Here is a 26,069-nt window from a genome sequence, read left to right as displayed (position 1 = left end):
GTCTACTACAGAAAGATATACTTGTATTATTTATATACATAAGCTTACAAATACAGTCCATTTTCATATGCAGAGCTAGATTATCTGTGCATCTGTATGTATACACCCACTGACTTTGGTGAAGTAATGCCTCAACCTGATTGAAAAAATAAACTATCTTTCTTATGTTAATGAAACAGAACATCCTAGGATCTTTTGCTTAAACAACCTTTGGTAGCCCAATATGTTTGCTCCATCTGTGAGAAGCAAACTCCAGTAGTTTGGGCTGAATTAAAAGTCAAACCAACATCACCCATTCCTTGGATATGAATGAATACAGATCTACACAGAAGTCAAAATACTGAGGCTTTTCTGACCACAGATTACAGGAGTGCACTGTTTGTTTTATAGCCATGAACCTGCTCAATTGAATCACGTCTGCCTGAGCTTAGCAGCTTAAAATTCATTCCACACAGCCTGCAGTGCTGACATGGATATGATAAGACAGAAGAACAGAAACACCACTCTGAAGTAACCTAGCTGAACTGCACATGTTCTGACCCTTTTTGAACTCCCCAGAGCTTTTGTTACCTGGCAAATGCAGCTCTAAAACTGCTCTTGTATCTCCAGATCTTTGCTCTTAGCCATGCAGAAGCCTATTTCTCTTTGGGACTAGCAGCGAGAGAGGTGCTCTCTGAAGGCTTCTAAATGAGTGTGCACACTGAACTCTCACTGAACTGAATTAATTATTAAAGATGCAGATGGAGCTGTCCAAATGATAAGAACAGCTCCTGACGTATCATGATCCAAGCTTTCATTAAACCATTTCAGGCATACTAATGGTTTCCCACCGCTCATTACTTACATGCTCTTTTCTCATAGATATGATAACCCTGGTGCCCAAAGGCATGACAGGCTATGGAAACAGTGAAGTTGAAAGTTCCTCAGAAGAGACGTACTGAGGAATTTCATACTTCCCATCCTCATTTTGTACAAACCTGTATACAAGTGCAAATGCTTCTAAACTCAGAGAAGAATTTGTAAATAAAAGTAGTAAGCAATATTGTCAAAAAAGAGTTCATGTGCATTGACAGTACTATTAAACTGGGAATCAGAAGTGATTTGATTAACGTGCTAAGAAGCTTACCAAGGTGAAATTCTCACATGCTACTGACACTAAGTAAGCTACACTACAAATATGGCTCTTCGGTTGCACCGCACCTGACTTACTATTTTTCAGCCATTACACTTCTCACACTTCTTCCTCTGGTCTCTCTTGCTTTCTCAGTTGGGACAATTAGAGGGCAAAGCAATTGCTAGAGAAGAATTACTCCCAGGAACTGTGGTGTGATTGCTACCTGCTGTTTCATATTTTTGAAGTTGGGAATACTGCTCCCAAAGGCCTTTTGCGTCTCAGCCTAAATGATTTGCTGGAGGATAATAATGTCATGGCCAGTAAATAATAGTGAACTATGTCTGTACATGGTCAATATGATTAAATGTCCTTCACCTCTATTCTCACTCTGACCTGGTTATGAGGAAGTGAAAAAGCCGTCAGCAAAGCCCAAAGCCTCCCATGTGAAATGTTATTTTAAAGCAAAGGAGAGAAATAGAGGTGACTTAGCAAAATACTCCCAAGTAACGATAAAACAAAAAGCTAGACACAAAAAGCAAAATTATCACCACACAATCAGACTTGAGGTAACTGAACTATCATGGCATGAAACTTAGAACAATTTTCTAGTAATGATTACAACTGCAAGAAACAACTTTGTGTTGAAAAATACTATCATATAGAAAATACTAAGCATACTTTTCAATTGTAATTGTAGGTTTAATTACAAAAGAATCCCTATCATCCTGAGACTTGATTTAATTTAAATGCATTTAGAATAAACTCTGTACAATTCTTATGGCCTATAGTTAAGTCTTACAAACACTATAATTTTTCTAATTCAACTCATACACACAAGCATTGGCATCTATGCCTATTCTTTGAAAATATGCCAATGAACTCAGGCAACTTCTACACTGCACAACTATCTTTTCTGAAGTGACTGCTCAAGGATCGAAATAGTTTTTGGTATAAACAAAGAGTAAAACCATCCTAAATATACATAAGCTTATTTCAACACTGAAGATACCAGGAAGGAATAAAGTAACTACAATAGATTAGCTGGGTACATTTTTTTACAGAAAGATCCATAAACAAAGTATCAGTTTATTTTTACATGGAAAAGTAATGTAAACTGTAAGCTACAAAAAGTGTTGAAAGAGTACATCTGGCATATAGATCTATAAAAGAAATTTCAAAATTATGCCCGATGCATGTACTTCAGGCTAAAAGACATTTATGACAGAATACAATTTCTGAATTTCGAAATTCAAGGGAACTGAGCTTCTGTTAACATTTCACAACTCTACTACTGTATAAAGGCAGGGGAACAGGTAACTATTTAGACTTTCAAAAGCATGGAAACAAATTAATTCATCCTTCCAAACTATCAACTCTCTATGTACATAGTCTATGTTCCCAGCACCAGCCTTCTAGAATATTTCCCACGTATAGCCAGGCTTTAAAGACTAGACTTTAAAACTAGCAGAGAAAAACAACATGAGCCAAAATGTGCATCTTGCATTCACTTTCCTTTCAAATTCTTATGTTGTGCGGTGTTGGTATTATTAGTCTGAAATAACAGAGAGATGTTTTTTTCCCTGGGTTGACAGATGACTATGTGCTTTTTACCTGGAAGTGCTCAGAGAATGGATAATTGATGTATGAACAAAACATTCAGTCTTAAATGGACAATGGGGCACACAGCTGTGGGTATACAGATGGGTGTGCATGCATACGACTTTACTCAAATGACTGCAAGAACATGTGTATGCTTTCTACTGGTTACATAATATTCTACTATTTATACTAAAACAGATGAACTGTGTACCTGACATGCATTACATGTAGCATAAATACACACAGAAGTAGTCATGGAAAAATATGCATACACATATGCAAATACACATACAAATACTGTGTAAGTGTAATGAAATATAAGGTTCATTTAATTATCCAGTGCATTAGAATGCCCTTTAGAGATAATTCTGTTGGATAATTAGCAGTTAAATTCTGGAATGTGCACAATAGTGACGCAATTGAAAGCAATAACAATGGTTTCTTTAAAAAAACCCTTGTGTTTAGTACTTCATTGATTTTTCATATGACTATGACTACACATGTCAATATGACCTTCAGAGTTCAAGCCATTAGCAAAAAATGGCTATGCTGAAGTGCCACCACAGCTCTGACAATTAATCATTTCGTCAGCACTCTTTAAAGATTTCTAAACATTTATATAACCACTGGTCACATTACAAATTGTTTGTAAGCATTTTCATGAAATGTCTTGTGAATAAGGATAGTATTGACAGATGTTATTCAATCTTTTTAATTTTGCTGTGAGGCAATCTAGAAGGAAGGGAAAAAACAAAGTTCTTACCAGAATAATAAAGGTAACAGGTCCAATGAAACTCCAGATAAAATAGTTATCTACATGGAGCCAGCAACTATCATGGAAAAAAAGAGAATGAGAAGTGAATTGCTTTAGAACTTTAGTTCAGTACATGGAAAGTGCAAAAATACTTCTGAAGCTAACATTTTGTCAGTAAATGATAGAGGTTGCACAGTACCACTTAGTCCACGGACAATTTCTCTCAACCTGAAACTCTTCTGATGCGTCCTGTTTAATAACACTATTGAACTTGAAACTACATCATCAGAAATAGTTAATACATAAGAAGAAACAAAATCAGAATGAGCTTGCTCTCCTTTCAGTCAAAAGGTTTGGTCACAGGTGCTATCATGGACTAATAAATCTAACAACAGTAAATATTTTTCACAGCTTTTCCATGTAATCTTCAAAACCTACTTTTAACTTTGTATCATATCCAAAGTGCTTACTCCTGAGGAACACGAGACAGAAAATGTTCAGATGCCATGTTCTGCTGAAAACTAAAATGGTATAAATAAAATGCACCAACCGGGAGTTGAACAGTAGAGAAAGAATACATATGATACCAGACTAAATGACGTGTAAACCTATTAGGGCCAACTTCACTTGGTGATTCTTTTTTCATACAGCCTACGTCCCAGTTGAATTGCTCTTACTTGTCTTTCATCAGTAGCAAAATCAAGCAGCTTTCTTGTAGGCAACAGTAACTTCTTATTTTGTAACTAATTTCATCAAAGGACAAAGTAAACACTATGGGAAGGCAAATTCATGCCTCCAGCAACTCAGATCCTCAGAAATTTTTTCTGTCTACCTTCTGTCACTTTCTATTTCATATTTTTGTAAATAAAAGGCAGTGGCTAATTTTAATCCTGCTATACTTGCCTGGTAAAATATTATGGAAATGAAACATACGGTTTGGAATACTGTACTGTTACAATTCAGGGCAAGAGTTAGCTAGAGGGGCAGCTGAACAAAGAGATCTAATGAAGCATTAGCTTAAAAATGGGTGGTTAGGCCTGTCAGATACTTTAAGCTGAGAATTTTTACTTAATATACATTTGAGACCAAAAAGTTATTTACTTTTTCAATTTGTTTCAGGTCAATCTTTTGTGTTAAAAGAAAGACCATAATTTTGAATCGGCTTCTCTAGAGTATAAATCCTCTGAACCTAGAGAATTACAAAAGACTTGATTGTAATTTGTGCACAGCATTGCCATTCTCTTACCAATAAAGCTTTCAGATGGTATTTTAGTCTGTCAGGGACCCTCTGACAGCTAATAGGCTTTAAAAAATTATTCACTTGAAAAACACTCAGGTCACTTGCAATTACTTACGCTTTCTCTGTTCCGTAGCTCTTATAGTCAATAGCTGCTGAGACACCAACTACTGTAGCAGGGAAGAGGTAGCCAGCAACATAATAGTACTTCTTCCTAGAATATTCACTTTCAAATACTTCTACTAACATTAGATAAAGCTGCACTCCTTCTAGACACATCCAGGCAAAGGCTGCCAGGAAGAAAAAGTGTAAGAGACCTGCGAATATTGGACATGCAATCTGCAAAGAAAAAGAAAGATGGAAATATGAACCATAAAATCTTCACATCGTTACATCTCCAATAGTGTGTAATAGAACAGGATATACTTCTATCAGAGATCTTTCACAAATTCAGGAGCATTTTCCCTACCTGAAAACAGATACTGAACATTTGAAAATACTAGTGTGTGCTCAGTAGCTACATAAAGTAAATTCGCTAAACAGTGTGAATGAACATAAGGAAATTGTGCCCTTACTGCCACCACCCCCACCCGCACCCCCTTCAATTATAGAGTAGACTTTTCAATTTTCTAAACCACTCTTTAATTTTTAGGACTTACAGTTTAGATAATCCAGGACATAACAGTTGGTTCTAGATGCATAATGTAATACTGCTTATTTAAAATTATGAAGCGGCCACCAAGCCATTTTTATCTGATGCAATTTGGAAGCCTCTACTGTCGTAACAGAAATCAATCCAATTTCTCTCCCCTTTGGCTGAGTTCTAGATGAAACTACACTGAATTACTAGATTTCAACCCAAATGAATCACTTCAGAATTAAATTTCACCAATACTGCCAAAAAACCTGCATGAACGTGCAGTGTAGAAAACGTAAATATATAGATAAGGCTCTGTACTAATGTGTGTGTGTGTATATATATATATAAGGTAGTCAGTAGCTGTTGAGACATATGAATATATAGAGAAAAGATATATACATTCATCTCCTCTTTCAAAAGTTTAACCACCTGCTTCCTTCACAGCCAATATTTCTCAACTGAAAATGACAAACATTGCAGTAAGTGGGAAATTAAGGCCACAGTGATAGTTTTGATGGGTATAAATACTATTTATGAACACGTCTGTCTTATTTTCATACTGAGATTTTATTTCAGCTTTGCTGTGTCAGAATGCCGAAAGCTTGGCTGTGTTGTCATGTTTTAATTCAAATCCATTTCAAACAGTCATTTCAGAGAACCAGATCAGTACACACAGAGAAAACTTACCTTGTACTCTGTCTTATCGATGCCTATTAGGAAAATGAACTCAGCAATGAATAGGTTGATACAAAGGTTCTTGTGAATAGTGTTACGATCACTTTGCAGGCCACGGAAAAAACAGAATGTGAAGATGCAGATGGCCAGGCAAACAAGAGAGATGACAATTCCCACCCAGGTGATGACAGTGAGGAGCAATTCGTGCACTCCATCTTTGTACTAGAAATAACCAAGAATGGAGAAAATTAATATGACTCTTTATGAGTATAAACAAAAACCTATTTTCACAGGTAGCATCTAGAAAAGTTACTTGTTCATTACATGAGATGGGCAAAATGTACTCAGTAATTTCTCAGTTTCAGGTCAGCTTCCTAGAGGAGCAGGTCTGAGAGAAAAGATGTGACTATTTTAGCCAGATCAGATCGCATTTCTACTTTTTCTACAATCAGATAAAAACAAGTAGAAGTAACACTTTGAAAGTACCTCTAGGCTCCGATATAAACAAAGAGGAAAGCATTCCCTGGGACCTCCTATAAAAGTACACGTTCTTTCCTACAGACCTGCAACTCCAAGTTGAGAAGAAAGCAATGATTTACACACAATTAGGACAAAATGCAGAATATGTTACGTGTATAATTCTGACTCTAATTTCACATTTAGCTAAAGAAGGTTCCTTGCTTCAGTTGGAACATAATCACTTTTGTCATCTTGGTTATCTTTTCAGCAACCTTTCTGAATACAATAGCTTTATGAGAAGTCTCATATCCTTGCAAATATTGCATGCTCCAGACCCCATGACATCCAGGAAGTGCTTCAACTAGACAACAAAATCTCAGAGTATGAGCAGGCATTTAAACAACCCCTATGGAAGCTCCTTGACCTTCCTGCTCTCAGAAGAGCTGGCCCTTGCGCTTCCAGGGAACAGCCTGCACAGCTGCCCCTACAGATACTCTCCAGCTGTACTGATGGGGAGTCAGTAAAATGGTTGTAAGGTTGGTCAGTAACTTTAAAATATGACTTGAAGAAAACTCTTGTCCTTGCTTCATCTTCTTTCCTGCTATTTTGCTTGTAACTTTATTGATGAGGAAGAAAAGTACTACAGAAAGTGAACTGCTTTGGCAAGAGTGGGTAGAAGCTACAGATAGTTAGGAAACTTCAGCAATATTGAATCTTGCTAAAAATTTAAAGCTAAATCTTTAAAAGTTTGTTCCCTGCCAATGGCTAGAAACATCATTACCTACCACAATTTCCCGATGAGCCATAAGAATTGCAAAGTTGGTTAGGTGACTGCAAGCACATGTTGTATGAGTTTTATTTGTGTCAACCAGTTTGCAACCTTGAGTTGACCAGTATCCCATCATAGTCCTCTCTGAGTAGTTCCAGAAGGAACAATTTGCATTGAAATAATTGTCAGGCTGGGAGATAAAAGGATAACATAAAATGAGGATTTCACACACTAAGATGGCAATAACAATTGTTTAATATGTGTAAAGAGTAATTTAGATTAAACTTTGCATGTTTCGGACAATAAAGTTTTTCATCAGCAAAATTGTGGACTATGTTATACAAGGAAGACATCTAGTTTAAAAGGGGCTTTATAGTCCGAAACACTCTAAAGTGTAGTCTCAATTACTGTAGATCCAATTTTAAACAATTACAATTTCCATCTTACGATTTTATGCACTGATGGTACATTATAGCCATTTTTGCTTTCTTCAACATTAGGACTGCAAATTTATTCTGAAGATATTTTTCGTATAATTGAGAATTTGAAAACATGATCTTTCTCCTTTGATTCTCACCTTTGGCCAGGCCAAGGTCATGTGAACAGACTTCAGAAAAAAGTTAATTTCTCAATGCCTATCTATTTTGATGAAAAACAATCGAACCAGATTCATAAAAAGAGGCAAAATTAGAGCAAAACCAAACCATATTTTCTCTATCATGGCTGTGATTATTTACTTTCCCCATGTGAGATGTGAAAACAGAAAGAACCAAACTAAATGAGCAAAAAAAAATATTAAATAAATTACCATGAAGAAAAGATACACAAATTTAAAGTATAACAAGCCAGGATATAATATTTATTCTTCACTGGATAAATGCATTTAAGCAATTTGTATAGGCTTCCAGAACTTTGTCCAAAATGAACGTAAAAAATTACAGCGTCATTAAAACTTGCTACAGCATACAATCAAGAATTTTGTTATTTTCTACCCTGCTACTAAGGTAAGAGTTAATTTTCAGTTAGAAACAAATTAGTCATTTACATTTTCATGTTGATTACTGAATTAGCTTTCATTAAGAATACACTTAAGTTCTAATAATCACTGAACCAGGCTCATTTAATTTTATGTTCACAGACTTTACTAAGCTTGTGTCTCTGACCTAGCCCAACATTTAAAATTCAAATGGAAAAAAGGTTGTTTTTCTGCATTGCTTTTCTCTCTTGCTGATTTTATGACCTTCCCATTAATTCATTAGTGTAACTCACATCAATGTGTTCCAGCGTAAAATGCACAGGATCAGTCAGGTACACCCGGCTGGACTCCTTGTTGATAGAGGCTGCAATGACGTGGGAGTTGACTGCGATCGTGCTATTCCGCCCAGCAAAGTCGCTGCCTAGCTTTATGGTTGCATTTTCAGTACTGAGAAAACGCCCCAAACTTTTGTAAATGATGAAAACCAGTTTTGCTAATCCTACAGAAGAAAAAAATGCCATCGTCATGCCACAGAGGTCTACAAAAAGACAGCAACCTGCACTCTAATGAACTAACAATAAAGCATCAGTAAACAGAGGCGCATTTTCAGGCTATGGATTTAAGGAAAACAACCGGGTACCCACAACCTTCCAGAAAAAGCCACAGAGCAGTTTTGTTGTGTTTTGATATTTTAACTAGGGGAGGTAATGTAAGTTTTATAAAAGTTAATGGAGTTTCAGTGCTCTGTGCCCAAGACTCACCGTTCCTGCTGTTCTGTTTCACGGTGCTCGCAGAGAGCTGAATTGAGTTGCCTCCTTTACTGCCCTGAGGAAATTTCAAGTCCTGCACCTGGCCTTCAGTAATGAGCACTGCAACATCCAAAACTAAGCAGACCAGAGGGGAAAAAAATAAAAGGAAAAAAAAAAAAAAAAAAAAAGGAGGAGGAAAAAAAAAGGTGGTAAAAAGAGGAGAACATAGAGAAAGTCTCTCGGCCAGACTGCAATATGCCACGTGACGATATTTCCCCCCACTCTTTTTCCCACACTGCTGTCCTCATTTGCCGCTGTAAGACAGATCTGTACGGCATGTTTTAAGCACACAGTTAATTTCTTTAGCTAAACACAGTGCACACTACTGAAATGACAGCACTTTAATAGTAATAAAATGAAATCAAACCTTGTTTTAATTTATGCCCTCAAAACATCGACTTAAAAATACCACACACAAGTTGCAAAGAAATGTTAATTTTGAAGATCCTGAGGTCTATGCTCTGCTAACAAATGTAGAACTTTAAGTACTGATTAAGACATAAGGAGTTTTTTAAGTCAGAAAATGAATACCTAAGTATACTTATGCCATGTATTTAGCTAAATCAGTATTTTTATCTAAAAAAAAATCTGATTTTTCCCCTAAATCTAATTGTGTATAAAAGTATATAGGAAACCATTTTATTGGTTCTGCTAGAAAATATTTAAATTGAAAACTTAGATGCCACTCAGCCTTACTTAAGTATTAATTTTATAAGACACTGTATATTAGGGAGCTTTCATGGAATTACCATTGAAAGCTGTATTTCCTGGGGTATGTAAAATCATATAGGTCAGAGTGGTCAATTTGACCTATATGATTTTACATATCCCAGGAAATCTAGCTTTCAATGGTAGTGGTCTAACTACAGATCTAAACTATAGACTGACAAAAGGTATGAAATTAGGGAATGATTTCTTTTTCTTTAAGCCACGCGTATGTATGTGCACTGTGAATTCAGTCTTCCGTGGCATCAGTAATGTGTTACTATGACTTGAAGACAGTTTATCACAAAAAGTGATGTTCAGACAGTCAACTGAGGTCCATGGAACTGTTTGTGTACATCCAGACAGAGACCTTCTGTGAATCCACACACATTCCTTCAGAAATAAATGTGCAGTTACTTTGAAAATGGACTGTAACACTTCTCCCCATCCCAGTATCTTCCTACTCAAAAAATAGGCAGAATCATCTTCTACAGTTAGAAATATGCAGACGTGAAATGTGAAAAGCCTCATTTCTGCAGTCTATTCCAAGTCTCCATCTCAGTACCCCTTAAAATAGCAAACTTTCAGATTCCTTGTACCTCGCTGAGACTACGTTAATCTCTGTAATAAGATGAAGGAATTTTAATTTTATGCATAGCAATTATTTTTGCTTTAACACATCTTGCGTACCAATATATGCACACCTCTAATACCAAACCCCTTCATTTTTCTGTCACCACTCAAATTCCAAATTATGCTCCAACTATCTTCAGCTATTTTGTGGTCTCTGGAGCATAGTTATTCTGCATTATGGGAGATGTAGTTCACTGAGCACATTTTTACCTGAAGGCAGTCATGTTTAATATAAACATTTGGTCTATGTTCCGAGTGCCTAAAATATTTAACTGGCAGTGTATGTTGCAAAAAAGTAATTTAAATTCATTAGGAACAGTTTATAAGTAACAGGAAAGCATTTCTGCAGCTCTACAGAAAGCAGTTACCTCAAAAAATCCATACTCTGCCATTTAAGCACCCTTCATATCCATACATTCAGCTAATGATTTTTCAGTGGTAAATCAACTCTGCAACATCAACTACTTTCCATTTTACACTGTATTAATGACACTAAAGAAGAATGCTAATTTTGAAGAACTGAACAAGAAAAGCATGTCTCCCCCGCTTAGGAGCATTACCTTTCCACCAAATGCTGTGCGGCTTGGCTTTCAAAGAGTATGTTTCTGTCTGGACTACTTTATCTTGATTTTGCACAAAGCAACGCACAGCGCTTTAAATTACACTTGAAAAGAATTTTACTTACCGATATTTTCTGTGGGCATTGAGACTCTGGTTGGTTCTAAGAGATTATCAGCCAAGACAAAAGCCCCTTCTTCCAACGTATCAAGTAGCATTGTGGCTGCATGGGCTTGTTCTGAAGAATTCATGTCCTTCCAGGACTCCAGAGCTTCAGGCCTGAGCAGGTTGTCCACTGTATCCACAATTGCCTGCATTCATTAGAAAACTATCATTAGGTCTGATTGCCCTAGGCAGCTGGGGAAAATTTCCAGCGTTATCTGGTGACAATTATAATACTTAACTGTCAGAATGATTTACTGTGATTTAATGGCACTAGAAAACTATTTTCAACATAAAAATATTTTCCATCCTCTCGCTGGATTAGCATTAATAGAAGTGCAGTTAGCCACTAGCACTGTGTGGTCTCTACGTGGTAAACATGCAGATTTGACTTGTCTTGTGTCAGATATATAGACGCTTATTAATGTGCTGGAGAATGTAAGAATAAATGCCAGAAGTTTTGCCTGAAGTTTTCATCTTAAAGTTAATGCCAAAATGTGTAAGTTGTATTTCAAAAAGCGAACACCAAAAATGGCATTCTGCAGTTTAGGCTAAAATGACAATAATACTCTTCTAGGAACTTAGTCCAGCTCATAGAGCCATAGCACTATAAACTCCTTGTCTATGACAAACTGCCTTCTTTATTACAGGAGGCATGAAATGAAGCTGACTCAGTGGATATAAATTAGCCCCAGCCACTCTCACTCCCCCTCCTATTCCTGTACCTGTTCACAGATACTTAAAAGGATTACTAACTCCCATTCCTGCACAAAGGTCAGTTAAAAAAGGAAATCAATAGAGCAAACAAGATGTCCACTGACTGTCCCTGTTATCAGTGAAGGCAAAACTGTAAAACTGAATAAAGCTGCCATTTTAAAAAGTCTTTCTTGTAACAACTCTATCATCATGTTTTAAGGTTCATTAAGCTGCATATAAAGTAACAGTAAATAAGGAAGAAGAAGAATTCAACGACATGATTACATTATTTTTACAAAATAATCCAATCAATCAGAGTAATCAGTTAATCAATTGAAGGCAGGCTCTTACATTAATGCATAATGTAGCTGTGCATTGAGTATGCTGTGCATTGAGTACGCCATGCATTGCTGAAACACCCTGTTTACTCTGTCCCATTTACCTAGTCATAATGTGTCATTAAGCATATATATAATTTGTTTGATCAATTTAAAAGCATCGGGAATGGAAACAGAACACATTGTACAAACAGAAAGATGTTGGTCTGGAATACTGTATCGTGCAAATAAACGAATAGGAGAAGTTGGTCAAGGCTATTGTCAGAGCAAGATTAATTAGCCTAATCCATTTTAATATCCTCTTTCTGCCTGCATTGTGAGTGACCATGACCTTCCTGGCAGGTGGAAGATACTTCGAAGTGGCATTAAAGCCTTTTTTCTTTCTCTAATGGGAGACAGAATAGGCAAAATGCTCACACTGATACTGCCGCAGCCATTAACTAGAGTGGAACAGAAATTGGTCTGCAGAGGCCAGATTCATTAGTCACCAAGAAATACAGATTGGAGCCTCTAATCTGAAGTACAAATGAATCCTCTGTCACAAAGTGGGCACTTGCTTCATTTGCATAGCGTAAGTCAGCTTTTGATTTGTAATTTCAAGAGGTTTATCAGTCTTATCTAAGCAGAGAAGCCCATTTGAGACCTACAGAAAATGACACCGGTTGGAAATTAAGGTTGCGCTACGGTTTCCTGTGTATCGCCATATAGTGCTGATGGTATGCGTTCATTAATATGGACCACTTTTTATTTATTACGGGGTCATCTTAACTCTGCATTTTTCCTGTGGGAAATGATCACCTGCCCAGTAATGTTTCTGAGGCATTCCCTCCTCTCAGACAGAGGTGAGCGGGCAGTGGGAAGACCGCACAGCCCTGTGATGCAGCCACTGGAACAAGCCCATTACTGCTCTTCTGACGTTCATGTTTACCATTGAAAATGAAGTAAGAAAGCTCAGCCTACTCAAACCACACCTGCTGGATTTCCCTTTACTATTAAAAAATATTTTCTCATAAAACCATTTTACAATTATTATTATTTGAGAAGAAAATTTCTCCCCAGATCTTTGTTTATTTTTGTCAAATTTTTGCTTAACTGGACATCTCCCATCCACTTCCAGGGCTGCAGGATAAAAGACAGAAGTTCCCTGCACAGAGAAATTTTTCTTCAGTAGGAGTCGGAATTATTTTATTATGTTACAACGTATTTCAAAGTTCTTTTCAAAAATCATTCTAACATTTATCACAGAGGGTATAAGTAAAAATCAGTATTTTAAAAGAAACTCTGAAATTATGTGCAATAAAATTTTTCAGAGCCACACACAATCTGTTCTAGGAGTTTTTTTCTCCTCTTCACAGGCACGAAGTAGCATTATTGGCATTGTACTGCAGAGCAGGAGCTGGCCACTATGGACAACCATTCTACAGCAGATGAAAGAAACTGAAAGCTGGGTAGCAATGTGTGGCGTGCCTTCCGTACAGCCTGGTTAACGGGACATGTGGCACACATTTTACTAGTACAGTTAGAGAAATATTTGTCTTTACATTTTATCCGGAAGTCACTGAATCTGGCCTTTGTAACAACTCTTAAAACTGTAAGAAAGAGTGATTTTACTAGGTATAACAATACACAAAGAACAAAGCAGGCTGTATAATGTACATTTTTCATGCAAGCAAATTAAGTCTAAACAGTCTTTGATATAAAATACTACCAAGCTGAAATAATTTCTATTAAGTTGCCAGCTTTTTCCCTCTACCCAAAGCTGTATTATGAGAGAGAGATGTTACTTCCAATTCAGATAATAACCATTTCAGCTCTTTAGTTTTGAACAAGTTGAGGTAAAAGAGGTATAAACTTTGATCTTTTTTTTTTTTTTCTGAGTGTTGTACCTGTGCAAAGCCAACATTTGTACAGTTGATATGGGGCACAATACACATTTATCAAAGACTGAAATACATAGGATCATGCAGCAAGATGATAAAGCGTGGCAGGTTGCTGAAGCAGGGAGAAAGCAGGGTGACAGCACAGGAGAGATACCTTAAGGTAAGCCCTGCATGTCTTCTCTCGTTTTTGGAGCTTTTTAGTAAGAAAAAAGAAAATCAGAAGTTAGACACATTCTGGAAAGCTGCAGAAATATCAAAAAATTAGTCTGGTGTTTCAAATCCCGAATTTGAACTACAGCCTGGACATTAAGCTAGTTTCTGTCCAGTGACAACTATAAAAAAACACCACACAGGAAACGTTTCTCCCCAACCTTTATGCAAGTGCCCAGGTATCTTTGCCAAAACGGTGGGATTTGTGTGAAAAGGTCAAAGGAGAAAATCGCTGTATGTGCAGTTGATCTGTCTCTGGGAAAACTCTTTTAAGGGCCACTAGGGATTGTACGTAGAACTACTGCCAAAACAATAGAGGAGTGCATGGAGCTCTCTCTCTAAAGGAGGCTGAAAAAATGTTTTATTTGTAGCTTGTTGACTAAGCTGATGTAGAAAGAGGCCAAGAAATACAGCATTTCCTGTGAGAAAATGAGGAATGGTAGTAACATTTGTGATTTGTATTTAAACCACAAAGACGTAAGTTTTCTCTGAACATCATTCTGGAGAAAACACTTATTTGTGTTTTTTAGATATGCGTATTAAAGCATATTCATAAAGTTCAATTGCAAGTGATGTTGATGTCTTTAAAAAGATAAGGAAGTGCTACTATTCTGCAGGAAGTCAGATTAAAATAAACCCCTGCACCTATGCAGAATCCCACTGATTTTATTATATGTTCAGGGTTAAAAGGACCACTGGATAAACACACTGATTTGTTACAGAATTTCTGAGAGCTAATGCCTATTTCCCTCACGCTAGTTATAACGCATTCCAGATTTTAATAAGGGACACAGCTATGTATTTTAGGACTAGTCAGCTATTGTGAATTATATCTTATTCCCTAAAGAAGGTAATTGCAACTTCCTGCTGTATATTTACTGCTCTTTTCTCTTACATGTTTATTCCAGAACTATAAGCATGTGGGAACAAAGTATAGATTAATACTTCTGAAAGGAAAAAAACAAAAAAACCCGAGGGCAATGGTTACCCAGCAGGAGAAGGTGACAGGAGGTGTGTACCTTGTTATAACTCCTTCCAGCCGAGTCTTTTTCACTGGGCCGCAGTTCCTGCAGCTGAGCATCCAAGATGTCCACAAGCTGCTCCATCAGCCTCACTGAGGAACTAACATCGCCAGCAAAGACCGGTCCTTTGGTGTGTTTAGCCAGTTCATTGGCCAGACTAGCAGCATTTTCTCCACTTCTGATCTGAAATGACAATTTATATTATCTCAGCAGGGTCCCTTGTTCTGCTTGCGGCTCCTAATTCCAATTCCCCGTGTACCTTTGTTGTGGTGAAATAACCATTTGCACATACATTGAAATCTGCAACTAATTGAGACCAATAACGTTCTCTTTATCTCAGAAGATTAAAGGTTCTTAGATCTGTGACACACAAAAGCAGTTCTTAACAGCCATCAAACCCAGAAATCAGACTGGGACTTTTGGGCTAGATCTTCTATTCATCCTCACTTTTATTTTACTGCCATTATCAGACAGTAAGAAATCTATTTGTTCATACTAGCGCTTGAGGCATTTGAAAGTCAAGTAGCCTGGTACTGACAACAAATTATCGAGTTTTCATAAACTTAGTAAATCTCAGTAGGGAGGGAAAACACAGAAAGTGGCTCTGTGCTCTAATCATACTGTTAACGCATTCAGACAAAGATCCATTTATTACAGTATAATTTTTGCTGAACCAAAAAACCTTGCTGTATACCACAGTTTTTGCTGCGTGATTTAGAATATTTGATTTACTAAGCAAATATACCTTTTGATTTTTGAACACCAGCAAGGCTCCTTTGCTTTAAATAGCGATAAAACCATGTAATCACAGATTCAATACACGAACTTAGAGGGAGAGTGTACCCAAACACACATAGAAGCCCAACTGTTGGCCAGGGCTTTGCACACAAAGTACACATAACCCCTACTTTAAATGAACACAGAGTAATAAAGACGGCTTCAATAAACCAAATTATTAATGCTCAGAGTTAAAATCCTTAATCACCAGCGTACACCAGATGAAAAGGTTTCAACCAACCTTCTGAGCCAGCTGATTTACCCAATGCGAGGTGCAGTTGCTAAGATCAGGGCCTTTGGGGTTCCACATTCCTGTTAGGACCACGCAGAGATACGAGGCAGTTCCTACAACAGATGTAGAAAACTACAGTGAAATGGAAACCATTTTTCTGCATGCATTCAGGAAATCGGCTGCACTGTGCTCCTAAGCAATGTTAAATTCTGAATGCTGCTAATGGCAGTAGTTGACAATAACTGACAAAAACGTAAGGAAATAATGTAGATTACAAACAGCAATAAAAAAGTCAGTGAAAAGTACCAGACGTTTTCTGCAAACAAACAAAAAGCCCTTGATTTTTCCTGGAGCTCATCCAGAGGGGAGCTCATAATGAGAAAGGCAGCTGTAAGCATATTTCACAACAGTCTTCAAGCAAAGCCCTAGAATTTGACCTGGATTCTCAAAAGCGCATGCACGAGGTAATTCTGCGGCTACGCTCAAATGCTGTTTGCAGATTAAAACTTGACCATTGCCTGTAGATACTGCGTTCTCCGAGTAACAAAAGAATCATGTGACAGACAGTTTGAGATTTAAAAAAAAAAAAAGTTCACCATGAGAGAGCGGCACATTGCTTTTGAAATGTCTACTTGAAATCAAGATATATGTTTAAAGGCAATACCTCGTGTTCCTTTGGGACAAGGGCGTTCGACCATCATTCCTCTTTGTGTCTGAGGCCAGCTAATCCCCCTGGCCTCAGTCGGTTCACAGAATCTCTCTGGCAAAGGGAAAAAACTTGTCACAGGAGGAATTTTGGTTGTGGAAACGGGTGGTGGCAGCTTGGGTCCTCTGCTTCCTTCCTTTGTTCCTCCAGCTAACGTTGTGCTTATGGGACCTTTCTGTGATGTAGTGCTAGTGGTTGACACTGTGGTTTTGTATAGCTCTGCTGAAGAAGTTACTGTCACTGCTGTGGTAGGCACTGCACAGAGAAAATTAGAGTAATAATAAAGTCAGTGAATTCAGAATTATATAAAAAAAGGTTCTTTACATGTTATTTATGTAGTTTTAAAGGACTCTCTGGTGTCTCCTTTCCTTTATCTTAAAATTACTCTTTTCTTATTGCTATTCTGGGTGCTTAAGATACAACTTTGATTCCTTTTTTTTTATACTCCCAGCTCATACCAAGTATGATGTTTCAGCACATTCTCCAAATAATCCCTTCCATAATAAAAATTGATAGTTACATTTCTAAAGGCTGAAAGGCAGTACTAGTGAGCTATCAGTATATAATAAGCACATTTAAAGCAATTAAAGATTACTTAATCACTTTTGCAGGAGTAACTCAATAGACAGAATCATTGGAATCAGTGTGCCGTAAACAATGCAGTCCGGCTTTAACAACAAAGGCAGTGGGCTGTAACTAATGAGAACATTTTAAAAGACAGACCCCAAAACTTCAAGTCACTCGGTACACACCTTCCAGGAAAATAATTACGATAACATCTTCCTACCCGGCAGTCATTCTGCTTGAGAAAGCTGCAGCATGCCCGATTAGCTCCAAACAGAGGCAGCGCTAGCATGTACGTGGTGTTCTCATGTTCGAACATTGCAGGCCTTAACATCCTTTTTTGATAAAAGCAGGTATGAAGACACAACTTGTTCAAGCCAGTGGCAAGTGCCTAGTTTAATCTTTTATAGAACACTAGGATCAGCTTAGGCCAAATCATTTCTGCCTGGGACTCCAGTGACCCACGGCAGGGGCACATGGCGGGCGCTGCCGAGGTGCAGCCCCAGCTGCGCCAAGGGCTCGGGCTTTGGAGAGAGAATACCAGTTAATGCTAGTGGAGATGACGGCCTGGAATTCCTATTCATGGCCTTCAAATGTACTCTGAGCAATGACTGAAACAATGCAAGTGAGCAAAGCAACTGAAAGACTTATCATTATTTATTTCCAAATCTTCATTAGTGTTAACAGTGCGTTATAGGCACACAAAAGCACAGATCCTTGTGCTGAGAATAAAGATCATATCAAGTATTTTTTAAATCCTAACTGATATAGAAATCAATTAAGCTATTTTTAGGATTAACTTCAGTAGATGAAGTGGCTTCTTTTTTTCTTTCTTCGTTCTTCTGCTAGGCCCTTGAACCCTGACTTACTGGACAATGCAACTTCTCCAAATTAAATCATAAACAAAAAACAAAAGGAGAGCTGTCTCACTTCATTTCAGCAGATGTTTTTAAAGTTAGTGTTTTGAATAAGATTAACTTTCAGCAGGTCAGCAGATAACATTTATTTCAAAATCCTTTTTCAATTGTATTTCAGTTATAATACGTAGTCTCAAATCTGAATTTATTTTCATATGAATTTAGAGTGGAGTTTTTGAACATCGTGATTTGTTTTTAAAGACTAAATGTAACAATGTGCTTCTCATCCTTCTTTTGCTCAAAAACAAGAAGCAACTTCAGTGGCTGTCTTCTCTTCAGTCTCATTCTTGGCTGCTTCAAAACTCTGTAATTGTGCCGGACTTGTGGTGCAGCCCAGCTACTATGAAACCTATTTAAATCCTCGGATCTGTTCTGCAGGTGCTTGCCTGACATCTTGTGAAACTGCTGTAATTTTCTTTTGATTACAATGCATTCAGCCTTCTAGTGCTTTCCCAATTAACATTTGTCAAAAGCATTTGCAATCACTTGCAGAAGTGTCAGGCAAAGTCTGCTGAATCAGGTCCTGGAGAATGGGCGACTGCTGGGGATGGAGAACGATGCAGGGGACAACCAATTATTACTATCCATCCCCTAACATATCGTGCTAATTAGTACATACTTAATCACTGAAATGTGTATTAGCATTATTGCAATTACTACTCAAAACCTATAATGTTTAGGATAGCTTTATCTCATGAGCAAAATCTCACTGTAAGAATTCATAACAATTCTCTGAAGTTCTGAAGTAACCATTTTCAGAACATATTTTGTGCTGCACCCTGAGCTAAAATATCCTGCCGTCATTACACAACTTTAGGTAGAACAATTTTAATGCTACCCATTGAAATAAATTTCAAAGAATATCACCTATGATTCAAAAATGACCTGCATAGCTTAGTAGTAGTACATATTTTAGAAATATATTTGTAATCTCACATTTTAGAAGGACAACTTCTCCCACAAAACTGAAATAAATACAGATAATTTCTAAGAGATTTTCTCTTGAATTAAATTTTAAAATGGACAAGTTAGCATATTTAAGAATGTACCAGGAAACTTCAGACAGCGCTGGAAGTCTGGGGAAGAAGAAGGTTGAAAAAATAAGAAATGATCCAACACATCACTTTAAGGAATACATGTAGCTTTTAAAAGGCAGATCATTTTGTTTCTAATGACCTGTTGGGGAACTTAATCTGCAAGGCTGTTCTTCTAAGCTGCAAGAAGACACATGATAGCTGCCACCACCTGATGTGTCTTGTTCCGAAAGCTGAGGGTGGTGGCATCTGTGAGCTCCCATGCACTGTCTTGCGGAGTGCTTTATCAGTATAAGATAATGGCAGTGATGATTAATATACTGAAACTAAAAAGAAGAACATACTCCATGTTGAGGTTATTAACCTATTGTTCCAAGCAGCAGGGGTGAGCCTCTACAAGGCTGAAGATATGTAATTTTTGTCCAACACCAAGAAAGCCACTTTTACAATGTGAGATTCTATTTTGGACTTTTTGATTAGGCTTAACAAGCCTAGAAGAAAACGAAAATCTCTTGTGCCTTCTTCCTTTTTTTTTTTTTTTTTTTTAAGAATAAGTGTGTATTATTATCGCTGAAGACAGTCTTCATAAAATAAAAAAAAAAAAAAAAAAAAAAAAGAAGAGCCATAGGAAGTAAATTCAAAGACTCAAGTTGAGGGTAATTAATTTACATTTGTTTCATGCAGTTCCTAACAGCTGATGTAAACAGTTATGCACACTATCTGTTTCTAAAAATGAAGACACCACTGGAGTAAAACTTAACACCTGTTTAACAGTGTGATGTCTATAAAAAACATAACACAATTGCCTAGGACAGCAGGGGAATAGTAACTTTGTCTCCCCAACTGACAGTGAAGAGCAGACGTTGAGAATGCACACAAGCTATCTAGTATTCTTTGCCAACAGGTTTCTATTCTAAACTGGCATAAAATACAGTTTAACAACCCCTAACCAAGCCAAATAAAAAAAAAATCGGCACCCAAAATACAACTCTAACCTTCGATTTAAAATTGTATTGAAATGCCCAGATAATGTGCCACTTCTGAAAACACTAATGGTCCCATTTTCATCTCTGGCATCTAGGTAATATTAGAAATCAGCTACATGGATTTTGCAGTTAAATGTATATGCTCTTATAGGCGAGGTATTTCACTGTGTTTGGACATGTGAAAATCAATGTGCCCGCCTTCGTTTTCAAAAGGTGTCATACACTGAGCTGCCATGTAAAGCAATGGCGACCAGAAGCCTGTGCAAATCCAGACTTCCCTGCTTTCTGCTTATTACCACTGTGTGCCTGTTTTCATGCTTCAGTGAATAGCAGGGAAGTTGCTAGGACTCACCTAATTACCTATAGGTTCCAGCTATTATGCTAGCCCGTACTCCATTGACCCTGCCAAATTCCATTTAGTCAAAAGCCAAATGTTTACACAGCCATTTATAAATTTACACCCTGAAATTTATAACAAATACACCACAAAATTAGCAAAATATCTATGATCAAGAACTGTGCTATCTGGTCCCCATTATGTTGTCTTTACTTGTACAACCACTCTTTAATCAACCTGTAGTGCATCAGATTTGATATAACAGTAAAGATCTAATTTACTTAACAATTTGCTGCATGACTTGGTCGTAGATTCTTGGTCTTACAAAGATTTAGTCGCACTAGTTTCCTATTATTTCAAGCCCTTGGTGATAGTATTCTCTGAGTTTTTGTTCTGTCCACACTCACAACATCCATATTTTCCTGCAGTGATCCAATAAAACTTAATGATGGGTATCATGGTACAAAGGGGGAGACAACTTCAGTTTGAACAGTTTGCACAGTTAGCGCAAATTGGGATGAGTGTAGATGAAATCTCTCCCTAACGGACTAACACAGAACAAAAGGATTTATCTTCTTTTTGTTACCAAGGAAACCTTACAATGTAATGCTCATATTCACTTTTTAGGGGGAAAATTCCCTTCATTCTTCCTGGTCTTTTAACTTGAAATTCCTTTTAAAAATCCTATTTCAGTGAGGATTCATTTGGTGCCTCAGATACCTCCTTTAGAAAGAAAATTACAGGACATATCCAGTAAATTTACCAAGGATATAAAACCTCAGGTTTGTTTCAAATTTTCATAGTGGCTTTTTGCAAGGCCTAATATATTTTATTTTATTTCTAAAATAAAGTTTTCACTTTTAAATGCAATTTTTACACTTACCCTTAGAAAATGTGCTCTTCTGCAATACCTGAGTGGTACTTGTCAGCTGTATGTCTGAAAACCATTTCTACATCTATGTACTATAATTCCCATGAGAAGAGAGAAGAAAAAAACAACACATGAAGAATGAGGTTAAGGGGGAATTCTAAGGGCAGCAGACCCCACTGTCAGGGTAAAACAGTAGCCAGGCTGCAGCATCTGCAGTTCTAGAGATCTGAAGAGTTCTCCTGAAGATTAAGAAAATAAGAATATGGGGAGTACATAACATGGACAGTTGCAAAAGGAGAAAACGGTGTAGGTTTGCAGCAAGGGCAAGGTCAACATTAGGTTAATTACAGTGGTATTTCAGAGGTTTCAATAGGCAGATTTTAAAATGAAAGAAACAACAAAGAGAAAAAAAGGCAGGTTTGGGGTCATGGATGAATCCAAGATTTTGGCCCTGGGAGCAAATGTAAACCCTTGAGCTCGAAAGTGTGACTCAAATGTGACAAATTCATCTTTCATGTAGGAAGAAAGACTGTTGTTTTTGAAGCGCTCGGTAGTTGGGTGCTATGGTGTAGAGAAGAACTGATAGCCAAGACAGATAGATGAGGGAAAAAAAAAGAATCAGTGTGTGTCTATATATCATTATTGCTCCCACGGCAACAGAAGGAATACAGATTGCTGAGTTTCCCACAATGGTCCCAAGTTAACCATTCGAACAGAAAAGGCCATGACTTCCAATTTTGAGGCACTGACCTTATGACACCATTAAATACTTGATATTAAAGTACCATTGCAAAAGACACTAAAAGAAGGTTCTTGTGTTAGGTGACTTAAAGAATGTTATCCTAACACCTGTGTCTTTGAGTAGATGATTAAGAAATCTGAGCGAACCACAAAAAAAACCAAACCAGAACAAAAGAAACACAAAAATGTCCTTCATTGAATGTGCTGAAAATCTAATCTCATTCCATATGAAAAAAACTTCAAGTGTGTTATTACACATACAGATCCTTTAACTGTCTTAACAACAGAAGGACTGATCTTCATTTTATACAGACTTTATGCCGAAACAAAGAGGAACTGAGAATATAATACAAATAAAATATAGAGTTAGAAACCGTACAGAATCTCTTCTTGGTTTTATAGCAGTACATCTCAAGGACAATCATTTTAGGTAATTTTTCCTTTAATGTAGTAGTCTTTAACTACAGGCAAATGTCCTAGGCAAAAGAGGAAATGAACTGAAACGTATTCTTAGATCTGCTATGTACAGATCCATGCAACACTGAAATACTGGGCATTGGCTTCATATCAGGAAAAACACCTTTCATGAATAAATGCATCACATATTCACACAAACCTGGTGTTTTCATATGGTTTCTATATTTTAGAAAGGCATAATCAAAATACATTTACTGATGTTGTAACACATTTAAAACCCAAGCTCATAAATCACTCAAAAAATATTCCTTCTGTGTCCTCACGGGTGAATGGGCAAAAAGCTTAGCTGAGAGGCAAGCACCCTGCAGTGTGTCCTGGACCCCTTCTCGTCTAGGTCTGGTTGGAACAAACTATTTCTCCCTGTCTTGCGTGCCAGCAAGGAACATAGGAACGTGATGGGGTGCTGGTGGATGCCCAGGTCTCTTTCTGGTATCAGATGGGATGTGGCCAGCACACGTGCTGTAACTTAGGATCCTGGAGATTTTCTCATAATAAAAACACTATGCAATGTCTTACTGGAGACCTTTGGTGGTTTGCTAAAGCAAAGGAAGCATTCCACAAAGCCTTTTCTTCTCTCCCTGCTCTTCCTTAATACCTTTCGTTCAATGCAATGGTTTCAAGACTAGCTTTTGCAACATTCATGGCAGCTGCTTGTACTGCAAAAGCTACTTAGAGCCTGCACCTCCATTCTCCCCTCTTACTATTAAAGCTTTGGAGAATTTAAAATGCCTTTTCATCACAGTTAAACCGAATGAAAATGACATGGATGAGAATGTATGAACACGAAAGCTTTCCATTTTTTCTAATTACTTAGGTGGGTATGTCTCTGCTAAGTGCAGCCCCTAAGCCTCCCTGGGGAACGGACTAGCTTGACTTAGTGAGCAAAGCTTGCCAAGACGGCTGCCCTCGCAGCTGGAGCTCGGTCCTCAAACACCTGGAACCTGCCTCAACCCTGGCCATGTATTGCCAGGGAGGTCTTTGGGAGACAGACTGGACAGATTGCCACTTGGCTCTGGAGATCCTTAATGTATTGGTTCTAAACTGCCTCATTCTGCTGCATCTTATGTACTTTTGTACCTGGAGAAGCGGTGTGTACGCTGATATAACTGTGCGCACACTATGTAGATCGCCCTGCTGTGCATGAATCAGCTTTGCCGAAGCAGGATAGCTACTTTTCATGTGGAGAAGCCATTATTACTACTTTTTTTGAGGTAGAAAAAAATGGCTGCTAAACACGCATACCAGTGAGAGAAGTGAAGTATTACCTCCATTGCTAAAGCAGCTTATCAACATTCTGTTCCTTCCTGCGAGCATCTTCTGCCACGGAGCACTGCTCTTGGTATTTACTCTCTGCAGATGTTACTATGTGGCTGTGCCTGTTCATATAATTTTTAGGGATTTCTGAGACCTAAAGACCTCCGTTTTTCTTTCCTCTTTTTTCAGTGTCTTTCCTTTTAGGTACTTGTTCCAAACTTAAAGTGAGCTGAATTGCAATTGTAATGGACTTATTGAGAAACCTGCTAAAAAGGTGTTGAATAATCATTTGAATAATATATAATAACCAATGGAATAATAATTGAATTGTCTATCCTGGCATTAGGAACCATGAAAATAGGGCTGTGGGAAAAAACTTATGCTTGGTATTGCACATTAACCCCACAGATCTCCTCTGGGACCTCCCAGCAGACAATGCTCTCAGCTGCTGGTGGCAAGAAGTTAAAAGGTCTACATATATGTTGTAATCAATTCAGAAGTCAGGTAACACTGAACGGATGGGAACAGGCTTCTGGCTTAGTGTGAATGAACTCAAACTTAGTTTAGCTACAGAAGTCAAACTGACTAATGGTGTAAAGTGAATAGACAATTCCCCATCTCATTCTCAAACACAGAAAAGCTGCATGCCTGTATTAAAACAAAAAAACCAAACAAAAAAGCACAAGCCTGTAAACCAAATAAAATAATCGTATCTCTCTTCAAAGGTTCTGCAAATTTGCCTTGCATCACTGTAACGCTGTGCTGCTGAGCATGGCACAAAGAACCCCTCCTCACCTTTCTGCCAAGAGCTAAATCTAGGACCGAAGATATCATAACATAGCTATCTGAATGGAAGTACAAAAAGATTAAAAATGAGAAAAAACAAATTCTTACCTTGGGCAGGATCAGGTGGGCCAAACTCCAAAGAATATCGCAGAATGAAGTTGTTATTCCACACATACAGCTGGTTGTCTCTGGGGTTGTAATCCACTGCAGCGATGTACTGGTACTGGTTGGGGAAAGGAATGTCCACGTGCTCGCCTCTGCTTAACCTGGTGTTGTAGATGTAATCGATGGCGTTCTTACCGGTCTCACTCTCATTGTCCTGATACACTGACCGCACTACATACAGGACACCACATATCATGAAAGCATTGGATGCTGCCCGCTTGTCGTATGTCGTTTCCCAGGTGGCTTCGAAACGCAGGGTGTAGGGGTTCAGCTGGCTAATTACTATCATGCCGTTGTTTTGCTCTGTAGCATAAATTACCCATAAGCCATTTTCATCAACCGCCAAGTCAATATCAGTCTTTCCTCCCCATCGGTATGGAGAGGTGTCATGGTAATTAGCGTAATTGATTATGGCCTCTCCGCTCTTAATTCTAGTCCTCAAGTCGAATTTTACTATGTTCCTAGTTCTTTCCTTGTTAAAAAAGACAGCACCATCATACACCACAAATCCAGTACCATCCACTCGATTTGGGAGTTTATATGTTGTCTGCTGGCGTCCGTTTTGGAAGTCCTCTAAAGAAGCATATTCTATCAAAGTATCGGTGCGATATGGAGTCCATGGCATGAAGTATATTTTATCTGCAGCCTGGAGAGGATCTTTGCACCAAGCACCTGCTTTTTGTTCAGCTTCATATAAATACGGTGAGTCCACAATTGCTTTCAACGTCCCCGGGCAAACAAAAACTAACAGTCACAGAGAGAAGTAAGACAAGAATTACGTCAAATTAAGATTGTCTTATAATAAAAAGGGAAAAAAAAAGAAAAAAAGGTAGGTAAATCATAATGACTGTGTCAGGAAGAAAAAAAAATCAATTTAATTGGCACTAGATTATACCTTATGTTATAATTAATGCAATTATCACCCTTTATCATCCACTTTTCTTAAAGTTACCATGTTCTTGCTGTACCAGTATGGAGAGTGGATG

At 37.7% G+C, this 26,069-nt stretch overlaps 1 protein-coding gene across 16 annotated transcripts in view; it reads right to left on the bottom strand.

The window, feature by feature from the left end:
• The window catches only part of ADGRL2 (adhesion G protein-coupled receptor L2), a 394,007-nt gene that overhangs the window by 19,401 nt on the left and 348,537 nt on the right, over window positions 1-26,069 (bottom strand). For 11 of the 16 annotated variants that reach the window (XM_056355276.1, XM_056355277.1, XM_056355287.1 and 8 more), the window contains 12 exons: window positions 25,027-25,827; window positions 16,910-17,206; window positions 16,255-16,358; window positions 15,234-15,419; window positions 14,159-14,197; window positions 11,056-11,239; window positions 8,985-9,107; window positions 8,517-8,722; window positions 7,264-7,437; window positions 6,032-6,241; window positions 4,823-5,043; window positions 3,477-3,543 (listed from right to left, as the gene is read on the bottom strand). In XM_056355276.1, coding sequence (XP_056211251.1) covers window positions 3,477-3,543; window positions 4,823-5,043; window positions 6,032-6,241; window positions 7,264-7,437; window positions 8,517-8,722; window positions 8,985-9,107; window positions 11,056-11,239; window positions 14,159-14,197; window positions 15,234-15,419; window positions 16,255-16,358; window positions 16,910-17,206; window positions 25,027-25,827 — 2,612 coding nt within the window. The remainder of the gene's footprint in view (window positions 1-3,476; window positions 3,544-4,822; window positions 5,044-6,031; window positions 6,242-7,263; window positions 7,438-8,516; window positions 8,723-8,984; window positions 9,108-11,055; window positions 11,240-14,158; window positions 14,198-15,233; window positions 15,420-16,254; window positions 16,359-16,909; window positions 17,207-25,026; window positions 25,828-26,069) is intronic. The other 5 variants (XM_056355280.1, XM_056355290.1, XM_056355291.1 and 2 more) reach the window with 1 other exon arrangement.

Source organism: Falco biarmicus, chromosome 11 (assembly GCF_023638135.1).
Source record: "Falco biarmicus isolate bFalBia1 chromosome 11, bFalBia1.pri, whole genome shotgun sequence".
NCBI lineage: Eukaryota > Metazoa > Chordata > Aves > Falconiformes > Falconidae > Falco > Falco biarmicus.
Note: the sequence above shows the minus strand (reverse complement) of the source record. Positions and strands in the feature narration are given on the sequence as shown.